The sequence below is a fragment of the Salmo trutta genome, chromosome 4 (genome assembly GCF_901001165.1).
Source record: "Salmo trutta chromosome 4, fSalTru1.1, whole genome shotgun sequence".
Taxonomy (NCBI): domain Eukaryota; kingdom Metazoa; phylum Chordata; class Actinopteri; order Salmoniformes; family Salmonidae; genus Salmo; species Salmo trutta.
The window spans coordinates 66,902,007-66,923,215 of record NC_042960.1 but is presented as its reverse complement, the minus strand read 5'-3'; the positions used below and the strand labels follow the sequence as shown (position 1 = coordinate 66,923,215).

Here is a 21,209-nt window from a genome sequence, read left to right as displayed (position 1 = left end):
TTTGTATAACCTTGTGTTGTCTACGGCCCTATTTGTATAACCTTGTGTTGTCTACGGCCCTATTTGTATAACCTTGTGTTGTCTACGGCCCTATTTGTATAACCTTGTGTTGTCTAGGGGATGATTGTTATAACAATCAATGACATTGTTTTTTTAACTAGCTGATCATAGTCCCTGGTATCACAGTCCCTGGTATCATAGTCCCTGGTATCATAGTCCCTGGTATCACAGTCCCTGGTATCATAGTCCCTGGTATCATAGTCCCTGGTATCACAGTCCCTGGTATCACAGTCCCTGGTATCACAGTCCCTGGTATCATAGACCCTGGTATCTGGTATCATAGTCCCTGGTATCACAGTCCCTGGTATCTGGTATCACAGTCCCTGGTATCACAGTCCCTGGTATCTGGTATCACAGTCCCTGGTATCACAGTCCCTGGTATGATCCATCACCCACCTCTGTCTCTTCTCAGCCACACGGAGCAGCTCACAGACCAGGGTGGAGTGTGGCCCCAGCTCCATGTCCGACTGCATCCCCACCTCCTGTAGGGCCCCAAGGGCCCGGTCGGGGCCCACAGCCCGGGCCAGACGCAAGACCAGGTTCTCTGGAGTCACCTCTGTCTGGATATGGTCAGCTGCAGAGCCACCGTTGGTCAGGCTGGGGCTGGTCCCGTTGGAGGCTAGGGCCAGGGAGAGGGCGTGAGCCGAGGAGGGGGCGGGAGCTGAGGCGGGGGCGGGACCCGGGGAGGGGGCGGGAGCCGAGGAGGGGGCGGGAGCCGAGGAGGGGGCGAGAGCGGGAGCCGAGGAGGGGGCGAGAGCCAGGGAGGGGGCGGGAGCCAGGGAGGGGGCGGGAGCCAGGGAAGGGGCGGGAGCCAGGGAAGGGGCGGGAGCCAGGGAGGGGGGGGCGGGACCCGAGGAGGAGGGGGCGGGACCCGAGGAGGAGGGGGCGGGACCCGAGGAGGAGGGGGCGGGACCCGAGGAGGAGGGGGCGGGAGTCGAGGAGGGGGCGGGAGCCGGGGAGGGGGCGGGAGCCGAGGAGGGGGCGAGAGCCGAGGAGGGGGCGGGAGCCGAGGAGGGGGCGAGAGCCGAGGAGGGGGCGGGAGCCGGGGTTGGGATATGGTCAGACGGTCTGCTGTTACTACACTGCTGAGACAGCTGGAGAAGCATCTTCCACTCATCCATGGTCTGAGGCACCATGCCTGAGAATCACACCAGGAGAGAGAGAGGGAGAGAGGGAGAGAGGGAGAGAGGGAGAGAGGGAGAGAGGGAGAGAGGGAGAGAGGGAGAGAGACAGACAGACAGAGAGACAGACAGAGAGACAGACAGAGAGACAGACAGAGAGACAGACAGAGAGACAGACAGAGAGACAGACAGAGAGACAGACAGAGAGACAGACAGAGAGACAGAGAGAGAGACAGAGAGAGAGACAGAGAGAGAGACAGAGAAATAAGAGCATTCAGGGTTGTGATCATGTAGACCAAATATTTACTAAACCGTAGTAGTACATTGAGAGGCTAATCCCTTCTTAATTCAAATGATTACAGAGAGAGTCATTACCACTGGGTTCCTCCAGCAGACTCATGTCATCCAGTCTACAGATGGTAGAGAAAGCCTCTGTACGACGCTGGAGCTCACAGCACAGGTACACATAGCCAGTCCAGTACCTGCACAGAGAACACAGTCATTATAACACAGGTACACATGGAAAAACATTAGCCTGCATTAATGGTGACATGATATCGCCCCCTTCTGGCAGAAATCAGGTAATGTCTCTTCACCCATGATCAGTATTTAAGTACATCACACACACATTCAAAAGTTTGGGGTCACTTAGAAATGTCCTTGAAAGAAAAGCAACTTTTTGTCCATTAAAATATCATCAAATTGATCAGAAATACAGTGTAGACATTGTTAATGTTGTAAATGACTATTGTAGCTGGAAACGGCAGATTTTTTATGGAATATCTACATAGGCGTACAGAGGCCCATTATCAGCAACCATCACTCCTGTGTTCCAATGGCACGTTGTGTTAGCTAATCCAAGTTTATCATTTTAAAAGGCTAATTGATCATTAGAAAACCCTTTTCCAATTATGTTAGCACAGCTGACAACTATTGTTCTGATTAAAGCAGCAATAAAACTGGCCTTCTTTAGACTTGTTGAGTATCTGGAGCATCAGCATTTGTGGGTTCGATTACAGGCTCAAAATGGCTAGAAACAAATACCTTTATTCTGAAACGCATCAGTCTATTCTTGTTCTGAGAAATGAAGGCTATTCCATGCGAGAAATTGCCAAGAAACTAAAGATCTCATACAACGCTGTGTACCACTCCCTTCACAGAACAGCGCAAACTGGCTCTAACCAGAATAGAAAGAGTGGGAGGCCCCGGTGCACAACTGAGCAAGAGGACAAGTATATTAGAGTGTCTTGTTTGAGAAACAACCGCCTCACAAGTCCTCAACTGGCAGCTTCATTAAATAGTACCCACAGAACACCAGTCTCAAAGTCAACAGTGAAGAGGCGACTCCAGGATGCTGGCCTTCTAGGCAGAGTTGAAAAAGCCATCTCTCAGACTGGCCAATAAAAAGAAAAGATTAAGATGGGCAACAGAACACAGACATTGGACAGAGGAAGATTGGAAAAAAGTGTTATGGACAGACAAATCTAAGATTGAGGTGTTCAGATCCCAAAGAAGAAGCATCTGACTCATTGAAGAAGAACTCCTCGTCCAATTCAAGGTGAGTAATCCCAGTTCTGATGCCCAGAAGCTCTTTTTGGTCATAAGAGACGGTAGCAGAAACATTATGTACAAAACGAGTTACGAACAATGTGAAAAAACAAACAAAATAGCACGGGTTGGTTAAGAGCCGATAATTCTAAATAAATCACCAGCAAAGCACCCCCACATCATCACACTTCCTCCTCCATGCTTCACGGTGGGAACCACACATGGAGAGATCATTCGTTCACCTATTCTGCGTCTCACAAAGACACGGCGGTTGGAACCAAAAATCTCAAATTTGGGCTCGTCAGACCAAAGGACAGATTTCTACTGGTCTAATGTCCATTTCTCGTGTTTCTTGGCCCAAGGAAGACCTGTATTCTTATTGGTGTCCTTTAGTAGTAGTTTCTTTGCAGAAATTCGTCCATGAAGGCCTGATTCACGCAGTCTACTCTGAACAGTTGATGTTGAGATGTGTCTGTTACTTGAACTCTGTGAAGCATGTATTTGGGCTGCAATTTACCCCCTGTAAATCTAATGAACTTATCCTCTGCAGAAGAGGTAACTCTGGGTCATCCTTTCCTGTGGCCGCCCTCATGGGTGCCAGTTTCATCATAGCGCTTGATGAAACTTTAAAAGTTCTTACAATTTTCCAGATTGACTGACTTTCATATCTTAAAGTAATGATGGACTGTCTTTTCTCTTTGTTTATTTGAGCTGTTGAAGCTGGTTGAGAGAATGCCAAGAGTGTGCAAAGATGTCATCAAGGCAAAGGGTGGCTACTTTGAAGAATCTCAAATATGACATATATTTTGATTTGTTTAACACTTTTTGGGTTACTACATGATTCCATATGTGTCATCTCCGTTTATCTTATATGTATAGTCACTTTAACTATACATTCATGTACATACTACCTCAATTGGGCCGACCAACCAGTGCTCCCGCACATTGGCTAACCGGGCTATCTGCATTGTGTCCCACCACCCGCCAACCCCTCTTTTACGCTACTGCTACTCTCTGTTCATCATATATGCATAGTCACTTTAACCATATCTACATGTACATACTACCTCAATCAGCCTGACTAACCGGTGTCTGTATGTAGCCTCGCTACTTTTATAGCCTCGCTACTGTATATAGCCTGTCTTTTTACTGTTGTTTTATTTCTTTACTTACCTACACACACACACCTTATTTTTTTTTATTTTGCACTATTGGTTAGAGCCTGTAAGTAAGCATTTCACCTGTTGTATTCGGCGCACGTGACAAATGAACTTTGATTTGATATGCTGGAGGAAACAGGTACAAAAGTATCTATATCCACAGTAAAACGAGTCCTATATTGACAAACTGAAAGGTCGCTCAGCAAGGAAGAAGCCACTGCTCCAAAACCGTCATAAAAAAAGCCAGACTACGGTTTGCAACTGCACATGGGGACAAAGATCGTACTTTTTGGAGAAATGTCCTCTGGTCTGATGAAACAAAAATAGAACTGTTTGGCCATAATGACCATCATTATGTTTGGAGGAAAAAGGGGGATACTTGCAAGCTGAAGAACACCATCCCAACCGTGAAGCACAGGGGTGGCAGCAGCATGTTGTGGGGGTGCTTTGCTGCAGGAGGGACTGGTGCACTTCACAAAATAGATGGCATCATGAGGGAGGAAAATTATGTGGATATATTGAAGCAACATCTCAAGACATCAGCCAGAAAGTTAAAGCTTGGTCGCAAATGGGTCTTCCAAAATGGCAATGACCCCAAGCATACTTCCAAAGTTGTGGCAAAATGGCTTAAGGTCAATAAAGTCAAGGTATTGGAGTGGCCATCACAAGGCCCTGACCTCAATCCTATAGAAAATTTGTGGGCAGAACTAAAAAGGTGTGTGCGAGCAAGGAGGCCTACAAACCTGACTCAGTTACACCAGCTCTGTCAGGAGGAATGGGCCAAAATTCACCCAACTTATTGTGGGAAGCTTGTGGAAGGTTACCCGAAACGTTTGACCCAAGTTAAACAATTTAAAGGCAATGCTAGCAAATACTAATTGAGTGTATGTAAACTTCTGACCCACTGGGAATGTGATGAAAGAAATAAAAGCTGAAATAAATCATTCTCTCTACTATTATTCTGACATTTCACATTCTTAAAATAAAGTGGTGATCCTAACTGACCTAAGACTAGGATTTTTTACTAGGATTAAACATCAGGAATTGTGAAAAACTGAGTTTAAATGTATTTGGCTAAGGTGTATGTAAACGTCCGACTTCAACTGTGTGTGTGTGTGTGTATGTATGTATGTATGCATGTACATTTTAGTCATTTAGCAGACGCTCTTATCCAGAGCGACTTACAGTAGTGAATGCATACATTTCATACTTTTATTTATTTATTTATTTTTTGTACTGGCCTCCCGTGGGAATCGAACCCACAACCCTGGCGTTGCAAACACCATGCTCTACCAACTGAGCCACAGGAAAGACTATTTATATACATAAAAAAAAAATAGTCTTTACCCGTGGCTCCTGCATGTCTCAGCCATCTTCTGTTTGGAGGCCAGGTCAGCTGGAAGGCGGATCAGGAGGGATAGGAGACGACCATAACCCCAGCTGAAGAAATGGGAGTGCCATCTCGGTTGTCCGTCTGTGGTCAGTGTGTCGCTCTTTTGAGGTGCATCGTGGGTAAGGGCCAGCTCCAGCCAATCCTGTCGCAGAGTCTCTGGTTGGAGGAGGGACCCAAGGAACGACAGTCTAAGGGAGAGAAACAGAACAGCATGGTGTTCATTAGGTACCAAATAGAAGAATGTACTGAAGCACAGAGGGATAACCTGGATTTGAGTAGTTTCTGTTGCAAAATTTATAAAATGTTTTCCGCTGTGTACCCTAATGAATACGACCTAGATGTATTCATATTGAGGGCTGTGATACATTCATTAACTCTTTAAATGGAGAGAAAGATCTATAAAAACATTGTACTTCATGGTTTAGTGTAAACCTACCTTTGTTCCTCGGCCCATGATTGGACAAGGTTGTCTAGGTAAGCCAGGAAGTGGCTATGTTTGGCCATGGCTGTGATGTCAGAGGGGAGGATTGTGGGATAGAACTGGGTGAAGGAGCGAACTGCTAACTCTCCGTGCTTCTCATACAACCTACACAAAAGAGGAGAGGAAGGAGATTTAGAGAAGGTTATCATGAACTAGAGACGAGTCAGACAGACATTATGATTACATTTTTTAGTCATTTAGCAGACGCTCTTATCCAGAGCGACTTACAGTAGTGAATGCATACATTTCATACAATTTCATACATATCATACATTTTTTTCTGTGCTGGCCCCCCGTGGGAATCGAACCCACAACCCTGGTGTTGCAAACACCATGCTCTACCAACTGAGCTACAGGGAAGGCTGATCAGGAGGCTTAACCCTCCTGCTGTGTTCCAGTCGAATTGGACCGATTTACAAGTTCTCTCTCTGAAAAATGTAGTTGATTTAATCTGATTGTCATGAGGTTCCATGACTTTGTCCACACAGGGCATCTGAACACACAACATACATGTGGTGTTCCCGGTCAAAAATGACCAGTCATTAGAAGTAAATGGGTGAGAGTACAATTAGTATATAACATTTTGTTCAGGCACATTCCCATTCATCAGGACACACTTCCTCTCCCAGACCCCCACATGCATGTGTGTTTGAGCACACACACACACACACACACACACACACACCCCTTCTTGGTTTCCATGGCAACCCCCACAGGAAACTTTCTCCAATAGAATCTTTCCCCACAGGAACCACACCTGTTGGCATTCTCACAAACAATCGCAACATTGTTTCAATAATATATAGAACTTTTATTGCAGCTCTGGTGTATAAAGCTTTTTGAGGCCTTGCTCACAATTCATTCTGTGGCAGCACAATGACCAAACAATATACTGTATGTGAGGCTCTTAATCATATCTTTGATCATGACACTGGTGAGGAGGAGAGAGTCCTTGTTAAACTTTGACACAAAGTAGTCTGTGATAAACAGCACAATATGTTTCATCTGAGTATTTGTTATAGTCAAAATAATCCATACATTATGCTTTTTTTACTCAAAAACGAGTTGTATGAGCTCAGGTCAATGAGGCCTACAGGCCATAAATATCAAATAGAAGATCAAAACTTGTAATGTTCACGAGAACTTCAGTTGATAAAAAGATCTAACACAACATTAGGTGATAATATATGTATTATTATGGATTTATAATCAGCTATAATGGGGTGGTCATTTTGGACCGGGAACACAGAATGAATTAACATGAAACCAACACAACAGGAGGGTTAAGTCACCGGATTTCTAAATGTTAAAGCTAGGCGAAGCAGCGGTTGACTGTTAAAGCTGCGGTTGACTGTTAAAGCTGCGGTTGACTGTTAAAGCTGCGGTTGACTGTTAAGGCTGCGGTTGACTGTTAAGGCTGCGGTTGACTGTTAAAGCTAGGCGAAGCCTGCGGTTGACTGTTAAAGCTAGGCGAAGCTGCGGTTGACTGTTAAAGCTAGGCGAAGCAGCGGTTGACTGTTAAAGCTAGGCGAAGCAGCGGTTGACTGTTAAAGCTAGGCGAAGCAGCGGTTGACTGTTAAAGCTAGGCGAAGCAGCGGTTGACTGTTAAAGCAAGGCGAAGCAGCAGTTGACTGTTAAAGCTAGGCGAAGATGCAGTTGACTGCTAAAGCTAGGCGAAGATGCAGTTGACTGTTAAAGCTAGGCGAAGCAGCGGTTGACTGTTAAAGCTAGGCGAAGCAGCAGTTGACTGTTAAAGCTAGGCGAAGCCGCAGTTGACTGTTAAAGCTAGGCGAAGATGCAGTTGACTGTTAAAGCAGCGGTTGACTGCTAAAGCTAGGCGAAGCAGCAGTTGACTGTTAAAGCTAGGCGAAGCTGCGGTTGACTGTTAAAGCTAGGCGAAGCTGCGGTTGACTGTTAAAGCTAGGCGAAGATGCAGTTGACTGCTAAAGCTAGGCGAAGCAGCGGTTGACTGTTAAAGCTAGGCGAAGCAGCAGTTGACTGTTAAAGCTAGGCGAAGCAGCAGTTGACTGTTAAAGCAGCGGTTGACTGTTAAAGCTAGGCGAAGATGCGGTTGACTGTTAACCTCTCTAGGGTAGGGGGCAGTATTTTCACATCCGGATAAAAAACGTACCCGATTTAATCTGGTTATTACTACTGCCCAGAAACTAGAATATGCATATAATTGTTTGATTTGGATAGAAAACACCCTAAAGTTTCTAAAACTGTTTGAATGGTGTCTGTGAGTATAACAGAACTCATATGGCAGGCCAAAACCTGAGAAGATTCTAAACAGGAAGTGCCCTCTCTGACCATTTCTTGGCCTTCTACACTCTCTTTATTGAAAACAGAGGATCTCTGCTGTAACGTGACACTTTCTAAGGCTCCCATAGGCTGTCAGAAGGCGCTAGAACGTTGAATGATGACTTTGCAGCCCCTGGCTGAAAAACAGTAGCGCATTTGGATAGTGGTCGATCTGAGAACAATGAGACGGGTGCACGCATGCACGTGAAGAGTCCATTTTACATTTTCAGTCTTTGAACGAAAAATATGTCTCCCGGTCGGATTATTATCGCTATTTTACTAGAAAAATCTCATAAAAATTGATTTTAAACAGCGTTTGACATTCTTCGAAGTACGGTAATGGAATATTTTGAATTTTTTTGTCACTATACGTGCCGGCGCGTCACCCTTCGTTACCCTTCGGATAGTGTCTTGAACGCATGAACAAAACAGAGGATATTTGAACATAACTATGGATTATTTTGAACCAAAACAACATTTGTGGATGAAGTAGAAGTCCTGGGAGTGCATTCTGACGAAGAACAGCAAAGGTAATCCAATTTTTCTTATAGTAATTCTGAGTTTAGTGAACGCCAAACTTGGTGGGTGTCAAATTAGCTAGCCCGTGATGGCGAGCTATCTACTCAGAATATTGCAAAATGTGTTTTTGCCGAAAAGCTATTTTAAAATCTGACACTGCGATTGCATAAAGGAGTTCTGTATCTATAATTCTTAAAATAATTGTTATGTTTTTTGTGAACGTTTATCGTGAGTAATTTAGTAAATTCACCGGAAGTGTTCGGTGGGAATGCATGTTCTGAACATCACATGCTAATGTAAAAAGCTGTTTTTTGATATAAATATGAACTTGATTGAACAAATCATACATGTATTGTATAACATAATGTCCTAGGAGTGTCATCTGATGAAGATCATCAAAGGTTAGTGCTGCATTTAGCTGTGGTTTGGGTTTATGTGACATTATATGCTAGCTTGGAAAATGGCTGTGTGATTATTTTGGTCTATCTACTCTCCTAACATAATCTAATGTTTTGCTTTCGCTGTAAAGCTTTCTTGAAATCGGACAATGTGGTTAGATTAACGAGAGTCTTATCTTTAAAATGGTATAAAATAGTCGTATGTTTGAAAAATTGAAATGATTGCATTTTTGAGGTTTTTGTATTTCACGCCACGCTGTTCCACTGGCTGTTGAATAGAGTGGGCCGGTCACGTCCCACCTAGCCCATAGAGGTTAAAGCTAGATGAAGATGCGGTGGACTGTCAGAGAGTTGAGGGGAGAGAGGAGGGAGGGGAGAAGGGAGGAGAGAGGCGGGAGAAGGGGAGGAGAGGGAAAGAGGGGAGAGAGTAGAGAGAGAGGAGGGAGGGGGAGAGGTGAGGGAGAGAGAGGGGAGAGAGGAGAAGAGAGGGGAGAGAGGAGAAGAGAGGCGGGAGGGAGGAGAGAGAGGAGAGGGGAAGGAAACAAGTAGAGGGTAGGAGAGCTTATCTACCTGTGCAGGTGAGCGAGGAGCATCGGAGCGCTCCAGGGTTGTAGTTCTCTGAGACAGCGTAGAGATTTCAGCAGGTCTCCTTTCTGAATCACCTCTACCACCTTACTGGACTGGGTTAGCTCTGGCAGGGGAGAAAAGCCTTTTTAATATTGTACGTGTGTGTGTGTGTGTGTGTGTTTCATAGAAACTGTCCATGGTACACACCTAGCATGGCCTCCATGAAGGAGATGTGGACCTCAGGCTGGTCCCCGTAGCCGAGTAGACACATCCTCCTCACCCGCTCCTGGTCCAGAAGGAAGAAGAACCGTCTCAAGAATGCATTGACCTCAACTACACCCCTCTCTTTCTGGACAACAGGGTCCCCAAAATAGTCCAGCTCCAGGTACAGAGTGGCCAGCTGGGTAAGGTGAGCCTGGAGGTCTGGGGGGAGAGGTTTGGGGGACCACACCCTCAGGTTCTCTTCAGTGGAGGCCTTGTCAGGTATGTGGTGGTCCTGAGCCTCCCTCTGGTCCTCTTGTCCTCCATTTTGCTGTGGGGAATCCTCTCCTCTCCTCCCTTCCTCCTGGCCGTCCTTTGTCAGTTCCTCAGGAGAGCTCGAGGGGATCTCAGACTGAACATTCTCTGGACAGTTGTTTGCAGCATCTTCCGTCTCCTTCACACCGGGGTGACCCTCACCAGCTGGACTCTGCTTTCCCAGACCTAGATCCAGCTCAGGACCTAGAACCCTCTCCAACACAGGGATCCACTCCTGTAGAGTTTCTTTTAGACAGGCTGGGTCCAACAGAACCAAAGGATCCTGGATCTGAGAGCTAAGATGGGTACAATAAAAACCCTGTTTAATTTAAAAGGGTTTTATAAATCAGATTAGCTATACATCTTTGATTTGGCAAGTCAGTAAAGAACAAATTCTTATTTACAACGACGGCCTACCCGGGGAACATTGGGTTTAACAGCCTTGTTCAGGGGCAGAACGACAGATTGATTTTTACCTTGTCAACACGGGGATTCGATCTAGCAACCTTTCGGTTACTGGTCCAACGCTCTAACCACTAGGCTACCTGCCGTCCAAGAGGGGTATGTGTCTAGGGTTACCATGTTCTAGAGGGGTATGTATCTAGGGTTACCATGTCCTAGAGGGGTATGTATCCAGGGTTACCATGTCCTAGAGGGGTATGTATCCAGGGTTACCATGTCCTAGAGGGGTATGTATCTAGGGTTACCATGTCCTAGAGGGGTATGTATCTAGGGTTACCATGTCCTAGAGGGGTATGTATCCAGGGTTACCATGTCCTAGAGGGGTATGTATCCAGGGTTACCATGTCCTAGAGGGGTATGTATCTAGGGTTACCATGTCCTAGAGGGGTATGTATCTAGGGTTACCATGTCCTAGAGGGGTATGTATCCAGGGTTACCATGTCCTAGAGGGGTATGTATCCAGGGTTACCATGTCCTAGAGGGGTATGTATCTAGGGTTACCATGTCCTAGAGGGGTATGTATCTAGGGTTACCATGTTCTAGAGGGGTATGTATCTAGGGTTACCATGTCCTAGAGGGGTATAGGGTTACCATGTCCTAGAGGGGTATGTATCTAGGGTTACCATGTTCTAGAGGGGTATGTATCTAGGGTTACCATGTTCTAGAGGGGTATGTATCTAGGGTTACCATGTCCTAGCGGGGTATGTATCCAGGGTTACCATGTCCTAGAGGGGTATAGGGTTACCATGTTCTAGAGGGGTATGTATCTAGGGTTACCATGTCCTAGAGGGGTATGTATCCAGGGTTACCATGTCCTAGAGGGGTATAGGGTTACCATGTTCTAGAGGGGTATGTATCCAGGGTTACCATGTCCTAGCGGGGTATGTATCCAGGGTTACCATGTCCTAGAGGGGTATAGGGTTACCATGTTCTAGAGGGGTATGTATCTAGGGTTACCATGTCCTAGAGGTGTATGTATCCAGGGTTATCATGTTCTAGAGGGGTATGTATCCAGGGTTACCATGTTCTAGAGGGGTATGTATCCAGGGTTACCATGTTCTAGAGGGGTATAGGGTTACCATGTCCTAGAGGGGTATGTATCTAGGGTTACCATGTCCTAGAGGGGTATGTATCCAGGGTTACCATGTTCTAGAGGGGTATGTATCCAGGGTTACCATGTACTGTACAGTCACGTATAATAAACAGGGTTGTAGTGTTGCTCTGTACTCACAGTGCTTTCTCTGTCGCTGTTATCAGGTCCTGTAGATCAGTCTCTGCATTTCCTTGGTCCAGACACTCCCTGGGTAAAACACAACACAAGGGAGGATAGGGGGAAGACAATCATTTGGTCTGGCAGCAGGTCCATTTCAATGCTTTGAAAATTAGGACAGCTTCCTACTGAACAGACATCGCTAAAGCTGTCCAAGACAGACTATAGAATATAGACTGTAGAATCAATAGTAGAGATCAGTACAAGAAGAAAAAAAGCAAGCCAATATCTCAACTCACTCGTGGTCAACGTCCTCTGGGAACGGTGCAGTGGTAGCTACGGCCTCCACATGTCCTTGACCCCCGTCCTTAGAGTCAGGGGGACGTGGCCAAAGGTCAGAGTTCATCTGGAGAGTGTTGATCTTCTCAGTAGTCTTCTTCACAAAACTGGAGACACTGAGGAAAAGACACATAGGACAGTTAGAATCCAGGCTGTAGAGCTCTGCTGTGACACCAGCCCACTCTGAAATGCCACTGTCCTCTGGTCTAAAGTAGTGCCTTTTCTACGGAATACGGAGTCACTTATGACATAGACCCAGTAAACATTTTAGAAAAAAATAAATATATATAGATCTTTATCTTTCCTACAGGACACATCTGTAGACTGTAAGTAAAGAATAAACAGACAGAACCATACGACAGTTTAAGGCGTCTCTACCTTGCCCTTTGTGCCGTTGTCTGTGCCCAATAATGTAGGTACCATGTTTTGTGGTTCCACCATGTTGTGCTGCTGCCATGAAGTGTTTCTACCATGTTGTGTTGCTACCATGTTGTTGTCATGTTGTGTTGCTACCATGTTGTTGTCATGTTGTGTTGCTACCATGTTGTTGTCATGTTGTGTTGCTACTATGTTGTTGTCATGTTGTGCTGCTACCATGCTGTTGTCATGTTGTGCTGCTACCATGCTGTGTTGTCATGTGTTGCCACCTTGCTATGTTGTTGTCTTTAGGTCTCTCTTTATGTAGTGTTGTGGTGTCTCTCTTGTCGTGATGTGTGTCCTATATTTTTATTTTTAATCCCAGGCCTCGTCCCCGTAGCAGGCCTTTTACCTGTTGGTAGACCGTCATTGTAAATAAGAATTTATTCTTAACTGACTTGCCTAATTAAATTAAAACAATTAAAACATCTTGACGTTACCTGACCACTAAGACATGGCAACACTGTTTAGAAAAATAAACCCTGGTACAGTCAGTGACACAGTCACATGTAACTACAGACACTAAGACCAGAGTAACTAACTCTCAACACCACCTCAGTCACATGTAACTACAGACACTAAGACCAGAGTAACTAACTCTCAACACCACCTCAGTCACATGTAACTACAGACACTAAGACCAGAGTAACTCTCAACACCCCCTCAGTCACATGTAACTACAGACACTAAGACCAGAGTAACTCTCAACACCACCTCAGTCACATGTAACTACAGACACTAAGACCAGAGTAACTAACTCTCAACACCACCTCAGTCACATGTAACTACAGACACTAAGACCAGAGTAACTAACTCTCAACACCACCTCAGTCACATGTAACTACAGACACTAAGACCAGAGTAACTCTCAACACCCCCTCAGTCACATGTAACTACAGACACTAAGACCAGAGTAACTCTCAACACCCCCTCAGTCACATGTAACTACAGACACTAAGACCAGAGTAACTAACTCTCAACACCCCCTCAGTCACATGTAACTACAGACACTAAGACCAGAGTAACTAACTCTCAACACCCCCTCAGTCACATGTAACTACAGACACTAAGACCAGAGTAACTAACTCTCAACACCACCTCAGTCACATGTAACTACAGACACTAAGACCAGAGTAACTAACTCTCAACACCCCCTCAGTCACATGTAACTACAGACACTAAGACCAGAGTAACTAACTCTCAACACCCCCTCAGTCACATGTAACTACAGACACTAAGACCAGAGTAACTAACTCTCAACACCACCTCAGTCACATGTAACTACAGACACTAAGACCAGAGTAACTAACTCTCAACACCACCTCAGTCACATGTAACTACAGACACTAAGACCAGAGTAACTCTCAACACCCCCTCAGTCACATGTAACTACAGACACTAAGACCAGAGTAACACCACCTTAGTCAAAAACAATACAAACAGTGTGATAATGTGGAATCTGAATTGAAATCGTAAGTGAAACGTACCGAATGCATCTGTAGCGTAGACGAAAGGCAGTGAATGTAAGTCTTGAATAAAAACGTATTTAATGTGGTTGTTAGGGTCACTTCCCTTTTCCACCTATCAGAGGGAACAGCTGCATTTTCATTGGTTTCACCTTGAAGCAAAGTTATTTTAAAATTACGACTTTCACTTCTCTTTCAGTCTACATACAACCTGTTAGTAAAGGACTTATTTTCACAAAGGACTAACTAGAGATATCTATATTCATTATGTTCATTACTAGCCACCACAAGATTTCTAAACAAAGAATGATGCATGTCACCTATCAAGAACGTGTAGGCTATCAGTTGATGATTCATAAGTCGCCATCGGGCCTCAGAAAATAGGTTTTTTAACCTCTAAGGATTTTCATCCTGGTTAAATAAAGGCTAAGCTAAATGAATATACCATAGCATTGGACAAAAAAAAAGAAAATATATATTTCAGTATGACGTCACAGAGGCTTCTTTAGGCTCTGTAGATAGATGTATCACCTGTCTCTGACGGCCTGCAGGGCGATGCGGGAGTGTTTGGGGCAGAATGACATGGGGAGGTGGAACTGGTGGTTACCGCTGGGTTCAGTAACCTCCAAACCACCACCGCTCTGGGGATCTGGAGGAAGAAGGGATGGAGGGAGAGATGGAGAATGAGAGGGAGGGAGGATGAGAGGAGAGGGAGGATGAGAGGAGAGGAGAGGGAGGATGAGAGGAGAGGAGAGGGAGAATGAGAGGAGAGGGAGGATGAGAGGAGAGAATGCAAGCAGCCGATGCTGTAAAAGTGCACAAAACCACTGCCAAAATAAATAAATAAGATGACAATAAACACCAAAATAACTGATGTGGTAATGTGTAGAGGATGGTACTACTGGATCGGTGTCCCTAAAGTGGGACAGTTGTGGCTCAATATGCGATAATGTGACTAGAATGACGTTGTAAACAACAGCCAACTTTCCGGGAAAGACTTATATGGGTAGAAAGCTCAAATTATTGTTAAATCTAACTGCAGTGTTCTATTTACAGTAGCTATTACAGTGAAATAATACCATGCTATTGTTTGAGGAGAGTGCACAACAACAAAACACTTTAATCACGGCAACTGGTTTGATACATTCAACTCTGAAGGTAAATAATGTACTTACATTCAGTAATCTTGCTCTGATTTGTCATCCTGAGATAAAATGTAGCATAGTTTTGTTTGATAAAATCCATTTTTATATTCAAAATGTAGGAACTGGGTTCTACAGTTTGACCCCCCTGCTGTCTCTGGCTCCACACCCGCCTGGCCATCTTGATGTGTGAAGGTTAGTGTATTTTCTGTAGGGAAGCTAATTATCCATCATGTATGACATTCCTGGGAGTGTGTAAACTTGAAAAAAAAAATGTATTACTATAGCATATTTCTATGTTCTCTATAGTTATGTACTTAAATGTATCAACTGACCAATCTGGGACATTTGGGCAAACTCGTGAAGTACACCTAGCTGACAAAATATTGTGTAGTGATGTAATTCTTCAATGGATCAGTCTGAAACTTTGCACACACACAGCTGCCATCTTGTGGACAACGTCTAAATTACACCTAGTATCCCACATCACTGTCTGACCTTTCTCTTGCATTTCAAAGACGACCCCAAAAAATAAGAAGAAAACGCACGTTTTTTGTTTGTATTATATTTTACCAGATCTAATGTGTTATATTCTTCCTACCATAGGCTTATACCTGCTACATTGAGCCTCTCCAACAGCACCCTGGAGAGAGGCATGCTGGGAATGGACAAGCAACATATTAACACCCTTGCCTTTGACAAAGTGGGCACTGCTTATCACAGCGCAGCATTAGCACCACTCACCTAAAAAAGCCCATTATCCAACTAGTTAACCTGTCTGGGCTAGGGGGCAGTATTTTCACAGCCGGATGAAAAACGTACCCAATTTAAACAGGTTACTACTCTGGCCCAGAAACTAGAATATGCATATTATTAGTAGATTTGGATAGAAAACACTCTGAAGTTTCTAAAACTGTTTGAATGGTGTCTGTGAGTATAACAGAACTCATATGGCAGGCAAAAACCTGAGATAAAGTCAACCAGGAAGTGGAGGATCTGAGAATTGTAGTTCTTTCTAGTCCCTTTCGAAACTACAGTATCTGTGGGGTTACGTTGCACTTCCTAAGGCTTCCATTGGCTATCAAAAGCCTTCAGAAAGTTGTTTCAGCCTTCTCCTGTTACTGGGCAGATAATAGGAGCTCAGTTTCTGATTGGACTGCCTGTGGATAAAGGGATTGGATATGCGCGGTCACGCCGTTCCTTCTTTTTCTCCTTGAATGAATACGCTATTGTCCGGTTGGAATATTATCACAATTTTACGTTAAAAATACCATAAAGATTGATTTTAAACAGCGTTTGACATGCTTCTAAGTACAGTAATGGAACATTTTGACTTTTCGTCTCTGGTACTGTGCTCGCGCGTTATGCCTTTGGATAGTGCTCTGAACGCACGAACAAAACGGAGGTATTTGGACGTAAATATGTATTAATTCGAACAAAAACTAAATTTCTTGTGGAAGTAGCAGTCCTGGGAGTGCATTCTGATGAAGATCAGCAAAGGTAAGAGAATATTTCTAATACTAATTCTGAGTTTAGGTTGCCCCGAATTTGGCGGGTGTCTGTATGATGGCGGGTGTCTTGGCGGGTGTCTCTGTGATGGCTGAGCTATGTACTCAGAATATTGAAAAATGTGCTTTCTCCGTAAAGCTATTTTAAAATCTGATAAAGCGGTTGCATCCAGGAGTAGTCTATCTATAATTCTTTAAATAATTGTTATGTATTTTGTCAACGTTTATGATGAGTATTTTTGTAAATTGATGTGCACATTCACCGGAAGATTTTGGTGGAAATACATTTTCTGAACATCACGCGCCAATGTAAAATGCTGTTTTTGGATATAAATATGAACTTTATCGAACAAAACATACATGTATTGTGTAACATAATGTCCTAGGAATGTCATCTGATGAAGATCGTCAAAGGTTAGTGCTTCATTTAGCTGTGTTTTGGGTTTTATTGACACATGTCCTTGCTTGGAAAATGGCTGTGTGATTATTTTTGTCTATGTACTCTCCTAACATAATCTAATGTTTTGCTTTCGCTGTAAAGCCTTTTTGAAATCGGACAAGGTGGTTACATCAAGGAGAAGTGTATCTTTAAAATGGTGTAAAACAGTTGTATGTTTGAGAAAGTTGAATTATTACATTTTGTTGTTTTTGAATTTGCCGCCCTGATATTTCACTGGCTGTGTACCACAGGTGGGACGCTAGCATCCCACGTAGCCCATAGAAGTTAAAAGCATTTCTCATAGTTTTTTTGGCAGAATTATGGGATGTTTTATGGGTTGTTGGAGGTGTTTGTATTATCTTTTACCAGCTCTATTGTGTTGTATTCTCCTAAATTAATTACGCATTTCCACAAACTTCAAAGTGTTTTCCTTTCAAATAGTATCAATAATACGCATATCCTTGCTTCAGTTTTCTGAGCTACCGGCAGTTAGATTTGGGACAAATAATAGACACCGCAGGCAATAAAACCTAATAAAAGCCTGTTTTGTCCGGGACCAGACTCAGAGCGGTGAATCATAGCCAATCAGAGCTACAGTAGGCCTATATGCAAATAAGCCATACGGTCCTGCCATCATTCACTTGAACTGGACTGTGTGTTCACAGGCAGAAGAAACAGCATGACTTTAGATCATTAAAAAAAAGCATTTGGCAAAAGCCACAAAAGCCACCTGAATGGATTTCTGCAAATATGTAAATACCACGGGAGTCCGCTTAGATTTGTGAACTGTACAGTCCTATTGATCAAACAACCATGAAAAAGGTAGGCTCTGTCACTCAAGTTGCCTATGCACATCAACAACAAGATCAACAACTACATTTTAGTCTGACATTGAAAAAAAGGATCCGTGATGCTATTCGGGGTTTATTATACAGTAGTTTCATTCACATTTGACTTCCCATACAAAATGAAATCGCGCCACCGTAATGCTACAAAACATTGTTATTTCCATCCCCCAATTTGGTTTGAGAACTTCCTCAGGGCTGGTAAAGGTGGGTTATTAAACGGAACCTTTCACCTGTCTCTTACCATGCTCCGCCCCCTGCTGCTGCTGCTCCTCCTCCTCCTGAACGAAGCTGAACTCCTTCAGCCGCTCCTCCTCAAGCATCGATTGGCTGACCAGGGAGCTGGTCTCCTCGTCTGACTGGCTGCCTCGCCGGCTAATGACACGGTAGATGCCACAGTCCAGGACATTGAAGCTCTCCTGAATAAAGAATAGATTGAGGGTACCAACAAAGACTTCATTACACATTCATAAGAAGAACATAAAGGCTTATGTCATGCACTGCTTGTTATGTATGTATGTGTTGTGTATGGGTTATAAAAAAAGTGTCTTTATGTAGAAACCATACAAATTAAGTTACACTGAACATATTGTAAATCCTGAGACACCAATATATATAACATCTCTTCAACTACATTTAATAGTTCAGAACTACTGTGTCCTGATAGGGACAAACAGCACCTCCAGGCAGACTCACATGAGAGGAGATGCTGCTCCTGCGACTGCTGGAGGCAGAGTCTAGAGGCTCCAGCTTGGCGACCACTTCCTCCAGCTGGCCAATCAGATCCAGGTGGGTGGTCACACTGAGCTGTGACCTCAGGTGATCCAGTCGGTCGATGGGAATCGACTTCCTGGACTGGGAATGGTAAACAGATGAGCACGGAGGATATACAAATCATTCCTTAAGTTCTAGACCTCAGCTGAATCTGGTAATGAATGGTGTGGCTGCTGAACAAGTTGACGAGACTAAATGACTTGGTGTTACCTTAGACTGTAAACTGTCATGGTCAAAACATATAGATTCAATGGTTGTAAAGATGAGGAGGTCTAGCCGTAATAAAGAGATGCTCTGCTTTTTTGACACCACACTCCACAAAGAAAGTCCTGCGGGCTCTAGTTTTATCTTGATTATTGTCCAGTCATATGGTCAAGTGCTGCAAAGAAATACCTATTTAATCTGCAGCTGGCCAAAAACAGAGCGGCATGTCTTGCTCTTTATTGTAATCAGAGGGCTAATATTAATACTATGCAGGCCAGTCTCGCTTGGCTAAGAGTTGAGGAAAGACTGACTGCATCACTTCTTGTTTTCATAAGAAATATTCATGTGTTGGAAATTCCAAATTGTTTGCATAGTCAACTTACACACAGCACTGACACACACTTACCCCACCAGACATGCCACCAGGGGTCTTTTCACAGTCCCCAGGTCCAGAACAAATTCAAGGAAACGTACAGTATTATACAGAGCCATAAGTGCATGGAACTCCCATCTAATATAGTGCAAGTGAACAGTAAACCTGGTTTAAAAAACAAATAGAGCAACACCTCCTGGAACAACACCTCTCCTCCATGTGACCTACTTGTTGAGTGTACAGTCGTGGCCAAAAGTTTTCAGAATGACACAAATATTCATTTCCACAAAGTTTGCTGCTTCAGTGTCTTTAGATATTTTTGTCAGATGTTACTATTGAATACTGAAGTATAATTACAAGCATTTCATAAGTGTCAAAGGCTTTTATTTGACAATTACATGAAGTTGATGCAGAGAGTCAATATTTGCGGTGTTGACCCTTCTTTTTCAAGACCTCTGCAACTGTAACTTCTGGGCCACATCCTGACTGATGGCAGCCCATTCTTGCATAATCAATGCTTGGAGTTTGTCAGAATTTGTGGGGTTTTGTTTGTCCACCTGCCTCTTGAGGATTGACCACAAGTTCTCAATGGGATTAAGGTCTGGGGAGTTTCCTGGCCATGGACCCAAAATATCGATGTTTTGTTCCCCGAGCCACTTAGTTATCACTTTTGCCTTATGGCAAGGTGCTCCATCATGCTGGAAAAGGCATTGTTCATCACCAAACCGTTCCTGGATGTTTGGGAGAAGTTGCTCTCGGAGGATGTGTTGGTACCATTCTTTATTCATGGCTGTGTTCTTAGGCAAAACTGTGAGTGAGCCCAATCCCTTGGCTGAGAATCAAACCCACACATGAATGGTCTCAGGATGCTTTACTGTTGGCATGACACAGGACTGATGGTAGCGCTCACCTTGTCTTCTCCGGACAAGCTTTTTTCCGGATGCACCAAACAATCGGAAAGGGGATTCATCAGAGAAAATGACTTTACCCCAGTCCTCAGCAGTCCAATCCCTGTACCTTTTGCAGAATATCAGTCTGTCCCTGATGTTTTTCTTAGAGAGAAGTGGCTTCTTTGCTGCCTTTCTTGACACCAGGCCATCCTCCAAAAGTCTTCGCCTCATTGTGTGTGCAGATGGACTCATACCTGCCTGCTGCCATTCCTGAGCAAGCTCTGTACTGGTGGTGCCCCGATCCCGTAGCTGAATCAACTTCAGGAGACGGTCCTGGCGCTTGCTGGACTTTTTTTGGCGCCCTGAAGCATTTTTCACAACAATTAAACCATTCTCCTTGAAGTTCTTGATGAACCGATAAATGGTGATTTAGATGCAATCTTACTGGCAGCAATATCCTTGCCTGTGAAGGCCTTTTTGTGCAAAGCAATGATGACGGCACGTGTTTCCTTGCAGGTAACCATGATTGACAGAGGAAGAACAATGATTCCAAGCACCACCCTCCTTTTGAAGCTTCCAGTCTGTTATTCGAACTCAATAAGCATGACAGAGTGATCTCCAGCCTTGTCTTCGTCAACACTCACACCTGTGTTAACGAGAGAATCACTGACATGATATCAGCTGGTCCTTTTGTGGCAGGGCTGAAATGCAGTGGAAATGTTTTTGGGGGATTCAGTTCATTTGCATGGCAAAGAGGGACTTTGCAATTAATTGCAATTCATCTGATCACTCTTCATAACATTCTGAAGTATATTATATGCAAATTGCCATCCTACAAACTGAGGCAGCAGACTTTGTGAAAATTAATATTTGTGTCATTCTCAAAACTTTTGGCCACAACTGTATATACTGACATGTGACCTACTGGTTGTGTGTATGTTCTGACATGTGACCTACCGGTTGTGTGTATGTTCTGACATGTGACCTACTGGTTGTGTGTATATTCTGACATGTGACCTACTGGTTGTGTGTATGTTCTGACATGTGACCAATTGGTTGTGTGTATACTGACATGT

General features: G+C 44.0%; 1 protein-coding gene and 1 long non-coding RNA gene across 2 annotated transcripts in view; both read right to left on the bottom strand.

The window, feature by feature from the left end:
• The window catches only part of hps5 (HPS5 biogenesis of lysosomal organelles complex 2 subunit 2), a 38,274-nt gene that overhangs the window by 830 nt on the left and 16,235 nt on the right, over nucleotides 1-21,209 (bottom strand). Inside the window, exons 10-20 of the mRNA XM_029752058.1 lie at nucleotides 18,589-18,747; nucleotides 18,137-18,311; nucleotides 14,490-14,607; nucleotides 12,036-12,191; nucleotides 11,758-11,826; nucleotides 9,756-10,360; nucleotides 9,552-9,672; nucleotides 5,719-5,868; nucleotides 5,237-5,470; nucleotides 1,557-1,663; nucleotides 457-1,198 (exon numbers count right to left, since the gene is read on the bottom strand). Coding sequence (XP_029607918.1) covers nucleotides 457-1,198; nucleotides 1,557-1,663; nucleotides 5,237-5,470; nucleotides 5,719-5,868; nucleotides 9,552-9,672; nucleotides 9,756-10,360; nucleotides 11,758-11,826; nucleotides 12,036-12,191; nucleotides 14,490-14,607; nucleotides 18,137-18,311; nucleotides 18,589-18,747 — 2,636 coding nt within the window. The remainder of the gene's footprint in view (nucleotides 1-456; nucleotides 1,199-1,556; nucleotides 1,664-5,236; nucleotides 5,471-5,718; nucleotides 5,869-9,551; nucleotides 9,673-9,755; nucleotides 10,361-11,757; nucleotides 11,827-12,035; nucleotides 12,192-14,489; nucleotides 14,608-18,136; nucleotides 18,312-18,588; nucleotides 18,748-21,209) is intronic.
• Nucleotides 12,756-13,973, bottom strand: LOC115192922 (uncharacterized). The gene is made up of 2 exons (XR_003878015.1): nucleotides 13,263-13,973; nucleotides 12,756-13,154 (listed from the first exon to the last, which is right to left on the bottom strand). It is a non-coding gene; the product is annotated as an uncharacterized LOC115192922 (long non-coding RNA).